Source organism: Cucurbita maxima, unplaced genomic scaffold, assembly GCF_002738345.1.
Source record: "Cucurbita maxima cultivar Rimu unplaced genomic scaffold, Cmax_1.0 Cma_Scf00405, whole genome shotgun sequence".
Classification (NCBI taxonomy): Eukaryota; Viridiplantae; Streptophyta; class Magnoliopsida; order Cucurbitales; family Cucurbitaceae; genus Cucurbita; species Cucurbita maxima.
This window is the reverse complement of record NW_019272421.1, coordinates 23,518-34,934: the sequence shown is the minus strand read 5'-3', so window position 1 is coordinate 34,934 and position 11,417 is coordinate 23,518. Positions and strand designations below refer to the sequence as shown.

The following is an 11,417-nucleotide window of genomic DNA, read 5'->3' as shown; positions in this document are numbered from 1 at the left end:
CCACCTGCAGCTGCAATCGCTTCTCTATTTCTGTCATCAAATGATAAGTTCCATAGGGCTCCAGCAGCTTCTTGCCTGTACCATGAGACAAAAACAATATATTGGATTAAAACCTACTTATGTACTTCACCCAAGATCCAGTAGTTTCTCGCACAGAGTTTTGATACAATTGTAAGAAAAAGATGCAGAAGCCCATCCTATGAATGGTCTAATTTAGTTGCAATGTTAGAGGTATTTGTTCTAATTTGTTAAAATGAAACCTCTGCAATTTGAGAAAAATTTTCCCACGAACATATGTTCAAACTGAAGGTCTTATGCTAGTCCTGAATTGTGAGATCCCACATCGGTTGGAGAGGGGAACGAAACATTCCTTATATGGGTGTGGAAACCTCTCCCTAGTAGACGCGTTTTAAAACCTTGAGGGGAAGCCCAAAAAAGACAATATTTGATAGTGGTGGGCTTGGGCAGTTACAAATAGTATCAGGGCCAGACATCGAGTGATGCGCCAATGAGGACGCTGGACTCCCAAAGTGTAACGACCCAGATCCACCGCTAGCAAATATTGTCCTATGTGGACTTTCCCTTTTGGGCTTCCCCTCAAGGCTTTAAAACGTGTCTGCTAGGAGAAAGTTTCCACACTGGACTTTCCCTTTTGGGCTTCCCCTCAAGGCTTTAAAACGTGTCTGCTAGGAGAAAGTTTCCACACCCTTATAAATGGTGGTTTGTTCTCCTCCCCAACCAATGTGGGACATCACAATCAACCCCTTCCACACCCTTATAAATGGTGGTTTGTTCTCCTCCCCAACCAATGTGGGACATCACAATCAACCCCCCTTCGGGGCCCAACGTCCTCGCTGGCACTCTTTCCTTCCTCCAATCGATGTGGGACCACTCCCAAATCCACCCCCTTTTGGGGCTCAGCGTCCTTACTGGCACACCGCCTCGTGTCTATCTCCCTTCAGAGAACAGCGAGAAGGCTGGCACATTGTCTAGTGTATGGCTCTGATACCATTTGTAACGACCCAAATCCACCGCTAGCAGATATTGTCCTCTTTGGGCTTTCCCTTTCGGGCTTCCCCTCAAGGCTTTAAAACGTGTCTGCTAGGGGAAGGTTTCTACACCCTTATAAATGGTAGTTTGTTCTCCTCCTCAACCAATGTGGGACATCACACAAAGGGAAGTGGATTGTGAGATACCACATAGTTTGTTCTCCTCCTCAACCAATGTGGGACATCACACAAAGGGAAGTGGATTGTGAGATACCACATCAGTTGGAAAGAGGAACGAAACATTCCTTATAAGGGTGCGAAAACCTCTCCCTAGCAGACGCGTTTTAAAACCTTGAGGGGAAGCGTAGAAGAAAAAGTCCAAAAAGGACAATATCTGCTAGTAGTGGGCTTGGGCTGTTACAAATGGTATTAGAGCCAGACACCGGGTGGTGTGCCAGCAAGGATGCTGGGGTCCCAAGGGGGGTGGATTGTGAGATACCACATCGGTTGTAGAGGGGAATGAAACATTTCTTATAAGGGTGTAGAAACCTCTCCCTAGCAGACACATTTTAAAACCTTGAGGAGAAGCTGAGAAGGAAAAGCCCAAAAAGAACAATATCTGCGAGCAGTGGGCTTAGGCGGTTACATGAACTCTTAGAAAGATCAATACTTTTGACTTACCAAACAACCTAGCTTAATCGCATTCTTTCACGATAGGATAATAGTTTACAAAAGAAAAAAAAAAAAAAAAAGCTATTGGATCATACCTGACACCTTCATGAGGAGAATGTGTGAGTTGGACAAGTGCTTCAAGTGCACCTGCCTCTTGTCCAACAGCAGAGTTGTTTGTGTTGCTATCACCGTGGGCAGCCAAATTTGCCAATGCGCGAGCTGCCTGAAATTTTCAAATTCGAAACTTTGAAAATTTAGACTTACAGATTGAACAAACAAAAGTATCAACAAAAGAAAAGGGCCAAACAAAATTATAATAATCTTCAAAATACTACAATTAACATTTTGTGGTACGTAGTGGCAAATTTGTAAGGATCTGCCTCACAATGTATTGACCTTCCGACATAATTCTTGCCCCAAGGCAACACAAAAACACACTCAGCCGATTAGAGAGGGTCGGTAATCTCTCCCTTTCCCTTCTCAAGCTAATTCTAACCCATGGCCAACCTTGCCCCAACATTCCCAACACTCAGGAGCTCCTTACCTTCACGATTCAGCCCTTTTAACTAACTTCACAGAGGGATATCGTTGAACTAACCAAAATTTCCATGGCCCCTGATTGATCGTTGGTTCGGTAAGCAAAAGAATCTTCTATTCCCATAACCCTTTAAAATACATCAGTTAGTATAGGTGGCCCAACTTGGGTTTCAGCATGATTACCAATCTTCTGTTCAATGCTATATGGCCCTACTATAAGTGCCCAAAACAATGGCCATCAATTCTGATTCATTTGCAGACTTAGTTTGAGCTTTGGCTGATAAGGTATGGCTAGAAGGTGATAGGACGCTTTTTCAAAGATAACAGCAACCAAATTGGTTCTTGAAGTGTCGATTTTGATTATAAACTTGGTTGAAATTGCAGCATGACCGTGCCCCTTTTCAAATTTTTCAAAAGCTTTGGTACCTTGCTCATTCTATTCAAATGCCCCCTTCTTCAACAACTAAGATAGAGAAGTTGTTTTGCTTCCATACTTTAGCACAAATCTATGGAATTCACTAGTCAATCCAAGGAAACCACGTAAATCTTTGATCGTTTGAGGGAGAGGCCCCTTAATCATGGATCTAACCTTCTCGGGATCTGTTGCTACTCCTTCAATCGAAACCTGATGGTCGACATACTCTAATCTAGTCCTTCGCAAAGTGACATTTCCCTAAGTTTTATATATATATATATAGAAGTGGCGTAGGTGTTCACATAGCTAGAATTACAAATCGATATGTCATCAGAGAAAAAACCAAAATGAACATACATAGGAACAACCTGAAAATTCAGTTCATTAGAGCTTGGAATGAGGAGGGAGCATTGATAAGGCCAAATGGCATAACGAGGAGCCCATGGTTGCCTTTATGAGTCCTCAAAGTGGTTTTTCTCAATGTCTCATTCAGGCACACGAGTCTAGTGGTAACCGAATTTCAGATCAATTTTGGAATAGATGGAAGATCCATTCAACTCATCCTCGAGTTCTTCAAATACTGGAATCGAGAATTTACCTAGTAGTGTGGTATTGTTCATCGCACGATAATCTATACAAAACCGCCACCCTCCATCCTTCTTTTTCACTAAAAGCACCGAGCTAGAGTATGGGCTAACACTTAGTTGAATGATCCCCGAGGCTAGCATTTCCTATATAAATTTCTCTATTTCAATACTCTGCACTTGGGGATAACCATATGGACGGACATTCGCCGATGATGTATCCTATTTCAAATGAATTCGATGATCAATGTTTCTTATTGGGATAATCCTTCAGGCAATTAAAACATGTCTTTATACTCTTGCTACAATTGAAGCACTAAAGCCGATAACTCATCAACTAGAACAAATATGACCAAGTTTAAGGAAGGAAAGACTCAAGCAAAAGCCTAGACTATTCTTCTTAAACGAGGTAAAGCAACGAAGCTCCCTGATTGAACTCGAGTTGAACTATCTCTTTGATTGAACAAGACTCTAAATAGGTAGATGTTTGTTTGTTTTAAGTCTGGTTTAAGGAAAGATTAATGAGAATGGGTCACACGGCTAAGTATTGAAACAAGCACCAAAGCTTTGAACTTAACCAAAAAGCCTTGGTTACTCTTCCATGTTTTCATTGTGTTCTTAAAAGTTACCCTTTGTCTTGGTTAGACTCGAATCCCCGTTAAGAACAATTTAATCATCCCCCATCCCTAATGTGATCATTAGTGTCATCCAATTTACATTGGTTTCCCCCAAAGTATGAGCCACTCCAATCCTAGCACCACATCTACCCCCCTAATTCAAGGGGTAAGAAGCTCAAGTTGATCGTTAAGTTCCTTAGGTTGAAGACCACTCCTTTACAAGTCCCTCTTCCCCTCATGGCCACCCTAGATCCCATGATCACGCCATAATTGGTTGTTTCCATAATTGACAGTTTCAAACTATCCTCTAACCTTTGTGCTATGAAGTTGAGGGTTGCCCCACGAGCGATTAGGACCACTACCTCTTGCTAATCGATTGCCTTTTTCATCTTAATTGTGCTCGGAAGTAAAACCCACTACCTACTTAAGTTAACTTTTGAACCTTTTCCTTTATACTCTCGATGTGTTGAACCTTCTCCTTAATGCCTCGAATCTCCAGTTCAATGATATCCAATCACTCATTAATTCTTTTCTGGGCATTTTACCAATCTTACCCAAGTTGTGATACTCTACTGCCAATATGCAAGGATCTATCTCCCAATGTATTGATATTATGAGACAATTCTTGCCCTGCTACCAATATATAAGGATATGCCTCCCTATGTATTGATATTTCGAGATAATTTTTGCCCTTAGGCAATACAAAACGCTCACAACTTTATGTTGTTTAAAAGGGTGGTTGGTAACAATAAGCACATCCATAGGGTAGAACCACACTCCTTCCGAACGTCTTAAAAAGATATGCCCGTATTTTCCAAGAAAAAGGGTCATGAACAAAAATACGATTTTGTGATTCGGTCTATTCTTTACACAAATAATTTAGACTTGCAACACTTATCATAATTCTCCTTGATAGAACCTCATGTATACTTTCGGGATCATTTCACACCATCAATGAAATGTTCATGTGTCCGACAAAAAAAGAAAAGAAAAAAAGAACGATTTTTGTCATATTTTTATGTTCGCTCGATTTTGTATCTTTTAGCATAAGCCTCTTTTCATTATTTCAACAAAAACCATTTTTCTTGTTAAAAGAACGTCTTGGGGAACGATTTAACATAGCAACCAAAGGAAAGAGCAAGAACTGACACCTCTTTGTTGTCAATGGTACCTGATTTTTGTGCAAAGGCAAGAAGTTTGTTAAAAATACTTTGAGGAAAGACCACAAAATTGCCAGCTTGGATAACTCGTATTTGCAAAACATAAAGTATCATATACATGTTGGATTTGACGTCAGAGAAATACGAATCCTCTCTTTTCCTGTCTCAAAACCTTCAACAATGTTTTCCTTTTAATGGTTTCTACAAAATTGTTGAAGGCATAAATTACGGGGGGGAGAAAGGATCCCTCGATTAATCCCAACTAAAGCATCGAACGTACCTGTAACAGCCCAAGCCCACTGCTAGCCGATATTGTCCTCTTTGGGCTTTCTCTTTTGGGCTTCCCCTCAAGGTTTTTAGAGTACCTCTGATCCTTCCATTAATTAGGACGGAGAAGTTGGTAGAGGAAAGGCATCCAAAAATTCATTATTTTCTTCATCACATTCCAAACCCCTTTTGTTCCATGATAGCATCAGCAAAGGACCAATCATCCTGTGATAAGTTCTCTCAAAAGTGTATTTTAAGAAAGTAGTCATCCATTGATTCTGCAGCCAAGAGAATAGCATCTATGACTTGCCTCTTGATAAAAGCCATTAGGGGTCCATCGATGATGTAGGGAGGACCTTGCAGAGTCTATCACAACCAAAACCTTACACATGACCAATGACCTCGTAAAGACATGACCGGAGTAATGAAAAAGGGATGGTTGATACCTAGCCACTTCTCTTGTAAGCAATGCACTCCAAGGGGACACATCTCAAGAGTGCCTTTCTTAGGCCATTATGAATAAGATTAGGCCATCTTCACTCCCTTGTTAAGATGCCTTTTTTAAATAGAAACCGAACTTCATCCAAAAAGTGAAGTCCAAAACAAGAGCTGAATATGCAACAGCAATCCAAGAGGGCTGGCTGTCTGGGGACAGGTTATGGCAGGGACCTCTAGGCTTGCTTCTAATGAGATTGGGTGAGGATTGAATATGCGAGACGGTAAAGAAGAGGGAATCAGAGAATATGCGAGACTGTAAAGAAGAGGGAATCGGAAAGGGGCTCATAAACCAAGCTGACTTCTCTTGACCCTAACATAACGCTCTAAACAAGATAAAAAAAAGAGCTTCAATCCAATATATAAGACAGAATAATTACAAAAGTCTTTAGAAATGGACACTTAAGAGGCATTTAACTTGGCAAGAGGCCACCATGTTAAGATAGTCAAACCAAGACTGAGCAGAGGAACACCCCGACTCATAATAAAACTCACTTTCTCCTCCAGGTACATTGATGACTCTCCTATTTAGTCATTTCTTAGCTTATTAGACAATGCATCATTCATCATTATTGTATACTCGTTCATACATTTGCACCGCCTCCGATAGATAATCCCCTCTATAACTTTTCTAAAAACTTGCTCATTAAAACAAGGATCCTAAACTAAAGAACCAAAGAGCTTTTCACAACAAGTAACTTCCTTGGTCTGAAAGATTTGAAGCAACTCGCCTTGAGGCCTCTTCTTGAAGTTCCATCTCAAAGCCTTAACCGGAGTGTTTCCGTATATCCTTCATTATCTCTTATTTTGGATTTTGATTTGTAGTTTGGCTTTCAATTGTTTTGATTTGTAATTTTGTCTTTTTATTCACTCCATTGTGGGAGTTTGTATCTTTGAGCGTTAGTTTCTTTTCATTATTTCAACGAAAAGTTATGTATCTCGTTAAAAGAAAACACCCCTAAATAATGAGAGGGAGTAGGTAAGATTTTTTCTTAATACAACCTGAATAAGGGGGAGTCTACCCATTTGGAAAAAGAAACATCTCTTCCATGAGGATAGCCATTTTTGCACCGTCTCTAAGCCCATGTCCCGAAAAGACACATTCTTCAAATTGTAGCCAAAGAGAAAGAACCAAGCACGAAGTGGAAAAGGAACCTACCTCAGAGCCCACTCGAAAGGCCCACTTGTCCACTTAGGAGTTAATGCCTAACACAAGACTTTTGTCCTTGTTAATCATCAAGTCCATAATAGACTCAAAAAAAGATAACCTACGTTTGAGATTAACAAAACAACCTTCCTTCCCTAACAAAATGAGGTGTGATAGGGTCAAGCTCCCACTCGCCACCTGTACCTCTCAAAAACATTGTCAACCACACCTCTCGAGACAATCCTACTTAAGATATCCGTGAGAGAGGTTCACCTTATCTCAAACATCTTGAAGCATGCATCCTACCTCTCGGATAGAATATCTAACTGTTCTCGTGCAATTCCAGAGTTAGGATCTCCTTCCTACATTGCCTTAGCTTCAACTTGACATCTTTAAGCTTTCAAAACGCAACTCTCCCCTGTTCTCTTTACGATCTCTTTAGTGGTTTCTCTTGACAAGACATATCTTTGAATTGGAATGTTTTTATAGTTCCAACAAGCGTGCTTTTGGAGCTTGCATCACTTGAGCATTAAGCTCTTTTCATTTTCCAAATGAAAGTTTTGTTTCTAATTGAAGAAAAAAAAAACATAAGTCTATCCGTCCTTGAATATTGAAGTCATTCCACTATAACTTGAAAGACGAGATAATGATGGATTTCGCAACCACAGGCTTTAAAACCGAAGGAGTTCAAGATGCCAATGAAAAGATGTGATAAAAAAGAACGGTTCTTACTCTTCTAGCTGCTAGAAACTAGAACTCTATGAGAGTAGGAATAGACTAACCCTTAAGTTAAATCAGGTTAATATATCATTTCCAAGAGGTCTTTGATTCAATTCTATATCAATTGTTCAATTCGTTAAAAGAGAACACCTCATATTTGAGGTCCTCGTGTGGCTAAGACTTTCCTTCATCTCCCACATCCTCCCGACCCTCCCAAAAATGGTGTTTAAGGCAAAACGTCAAATCATAAACATCATAGCCTTACCTTTCTCCATCTGCCAAAGAAAATAGCACTAGAAATGACCTCACCAAAATTCATCGAATAAAACTTCTAATCAATCCTAATCACGACCTTTGACAGAGATGACATCGATAAAATACCCGGAAAAAAATTAATCAGTGAAGTTCGCACAATGCGCACGACAACATACAATAGCATTCTACGAAAAGTAATTTTGTTAAAAAAATCCATGTTATTAAATTGGATGATCACCTGTTCTTGCACTCCTTCGAACTTGCAATTGCGAGCAAGCATCACCAAAGCATGCACGCCACCGGCTAAAGCAACTTCAGTACTACACCTATCGTCAGCTGCCAAATTTGCTAGTGCGCCCGCAGCACGTTCCTGAATGTACACGTGAAACAAAATGAAAACTTATAATTTTTTAGGAATTTAATTCAGCGGTAGAAACATGTAACGCTCAACAAGGATGGTTAAGGGAATAGCCAGAGACACAGATATCGAATAATGAAATGGAGAAACTTACAAGAACTCCATCACCACCAGAAGACCATTTAAATATCAAATCAACTAAAGCTCTTACTCCGCCAGCCTCAGCAATCGCACCCTATTTTTATTTTAAAATATCGGTTGTCAAAACTCAAAGTTAAGAATCTCCAACTATGGTCTTACCGACAAATAAATTAACAAATATTAGACCTTGTGTTCCTCGCCAACCGAAAGATTCCACAATCCTCCAGCAGCCTCTTCTGCAACGAGCCTGTTCATGGATCTTGCAAGACCAGCAAGAATATCGATTCCACCTTCTTCGGCTACAGCCTTTGCAACATTAGAGTTCACGGACAAGTTTGCTATGGCCTGCACAAGCAAAAGAATATCATAATAAAGTTGTTTCTGTAATAGTTATGAGCAATGGGTACAAAGAGAATCGTCCATATCTCAGTTATCGTCGAAATCTAATCAACCAACAAAAATTCTGTAACGTGCGTATTTGCCTGTTAGTGTATCCATATGAAATTTACCTTTGCTGCCTCGGATTGGAGCCCTTCCCTCCAAGACTTAGCCAAATTTAGGAGGAGACGTATTCCACCACACCGCATAACTTCTTCTGCCCTTCCAGAGTCGATACTAGCATTTTCGTCATCGATGACAACAAAAGTTGCAAGGCCTGTTGCTGCCCTTTCTTGAACATCTTCTTGTGAACTCTGCATCAAACTAAGTAATAATGCTGCTCCTTGATTAAGCCAAAAATTATCCAGACCGTGCTGATTGCTCTCAGCGATACGCAGGAGATTATGAGATAATATCCACTCGATCCACATCATTATCTCGTCCAAACTCTTATTTTTATTCTCCAAATTTCTCCAATCTAACAACATATTTTCACCTTTCTTTGTAGTATCGACAAATAAAGAAGTTATTTCCTTCACAACATCGGTGAAAAGGGCAAGCAATAATTTGCCTTTATATTTGCTGACAGTGAAGCCAGCATCTTCTTCTAAAACCGAACAATTGAAGGCACACAAGATTTTTAAGCTCTTAGATGACGACATTAATCTTGATACAGCAACAGGACCAACATCCGTTCGTGAGACATCTAAACCAATCAAATTAGGCAGCTTGTGCCACTGATGTGAAACCGCACCCCACTTCATATTTGTGGTACCTGCAACCGAAAGAAAACGAACCGATGCTACATTTCCAAGGGCCATCTCATCTATCTTCAAACAATCGATGAACCCAATATCGAGCAAATTTGGGCAATGCTTTGATAAAGCATTCAGAGCCTCAGCATTGACATCTATAATTCCAGAAAGCCTAAGCTTTTTCAACTTAGGACAACAAATGGCTATTGTTTTTATAGCATCACTACTAATCCTCTCACAGAAATCTGGCCCAAGCTGGAGGCTTTCAAGCGCCTCATGTCGAGCTGCAATGGCAGAAAGTGTAGCATCAGTAATTTTTCGACAGTAATCACCGCTTATTTCACGCAAATTCTTCGCAAGAAGAAGAATTATCGCATCGGCCGACTCTGCTCCACGAAACCTAAGCTTCTGAAGATTATTGCATCTAGAAGCAAGGGAAGAAGCCATTGCAGCATCAATTTTATGCGCTCGAAGATCAAACGAAGTCCACAAGCACGAAGATAAACCAAGAACTCTCCATGTTCTACACGTCGATGACAAATTCGCCCGGTCACGATAATTCAAACAAGAGAACAGCTGAATGACTGTATCATCAGGCAAACAAGTCCAATCCACTGTCTGTTTCAAATCCAAATCAGCTATCTCACATTCAATTTCAAGGTAGCTTGGCAAAATCAGCTTCTCCTTCCCTTTTCTACTCACCTTCCTACGCACCCTACGATTCATGTTCTACCCAATCCCAGAAACTCAGATACCGCTACCCCTGACCTGACAACACAATGGAAACACAGGCAAACACGAAACCATACTCTTTAAACCCAAATCCCCAATTCTTTAACGCGCTAGCCAACGCGAACCCTATGCTATTACTTCAAAACCCTGGCCCTCCGAAGAACCAAGTTATGATTACCCCCACAATTGATTGAAAACTCTTAATGTGAACCAAAAAAAAACCCCAAGTTCGTCAAAAACAACAAAGAACAAAATTAATCCGCGTTATAGATTGATTACATGAACGAAAATCGCCGGCCCTTAAACCTGATAGAGTTTTTGCTATCTGGGTGCGCCGGTAAACCCTGAAATCTTCAACTTTTACAATGAATCACGACACATTCAATATGGTTGATTGAAGAAAGTCGGAATTGAGCAGAAAATATTGCAAAACGAAGGAGGAAGAAAGGGAGAGAATTCAGGTGATGTTTTGAAGCTCAAACCCTCAAAGCATATGAACACCTCTCTCCCCTAATTTACTTTGAACTGCTATCAACAAATTAACCACAAGCATATCCAAACAGAGAGAATAAATATGAGAAAGAAGGTCAGAGAAGAAAAATGATGTGAATGAATGAATGAATGAATATCAACTACATAGCTAATCCGGGAAGAGCACTCACCCTTCTATATATATAAATATCATGTGTTTTATGCTGTCCTTTGTATTTGTACCACATGGGTTCCCAGATTTTGATTTTTTTTCTTCATGGGCAGGCCTCAACCTTCCCAATCTTTTAGTAACATTTTTAAATTTTAATTGGGTTTAGTTTAAGAACCCTATTATTAATTCTCGGGTTTTGTTTTCGAGTTCCACGTGATATTATCGTTACAAAGAATCGAACATTTAACTTCTCGGGTTGATATTAATTATTTGTGTTGAATATCATATTCTTTGTTAGAACTAGTTTAGTTTGATGTAGTTTGTGTCTTTTATTCGATATGCTCGAATTTCACATTAACAAAACACGAGTGTAAAGGTTTGATTTATGAAAGTCAAAAAAATAAAACTTTAATGGAATGAGAATCAATGTAATTGTCATGCTTTTTCGTGGGAATCGTTGGACTTGAGTTTTAGGTCAAGATTTCGTCGCTCTTTCTCGTGGTTTAACTATTCATTATCGAGTATTATCATATAACCAACACATGAATGACA

At 39.9% G+C, this 11,417-nt stretch overlaps 1 protein-coding gene across 1 annotated transcript; it reads right to left on the bottom strand.

Annotated features, from left to right (window-relative positions):
• Positions 1-5: 5 nt before the first annotated feature.
• Positions 6-10,901, bottom strand: LOC111474465 (protein ARABIDILLO 1-like; the record flags this gene model as incomplete). Its single annotated transcript, XM_023119537.1, has 6 exons — positions 8,867-10,901; positions 8,544-8,702; positions 8,371-8,451; positions 8,097-8,228; positions 1,757-1,884; positions 6-75 (listed from the first exon to the last, which is right to left on the bottom strand). Coding segments are annotated over exons 1-6 (1,920 nt in total), but the record flags the coding sequence as incomplete, so codon positions are not given.
• Positions 10,902-11,417: the final 516 nt, after the last annotated feature.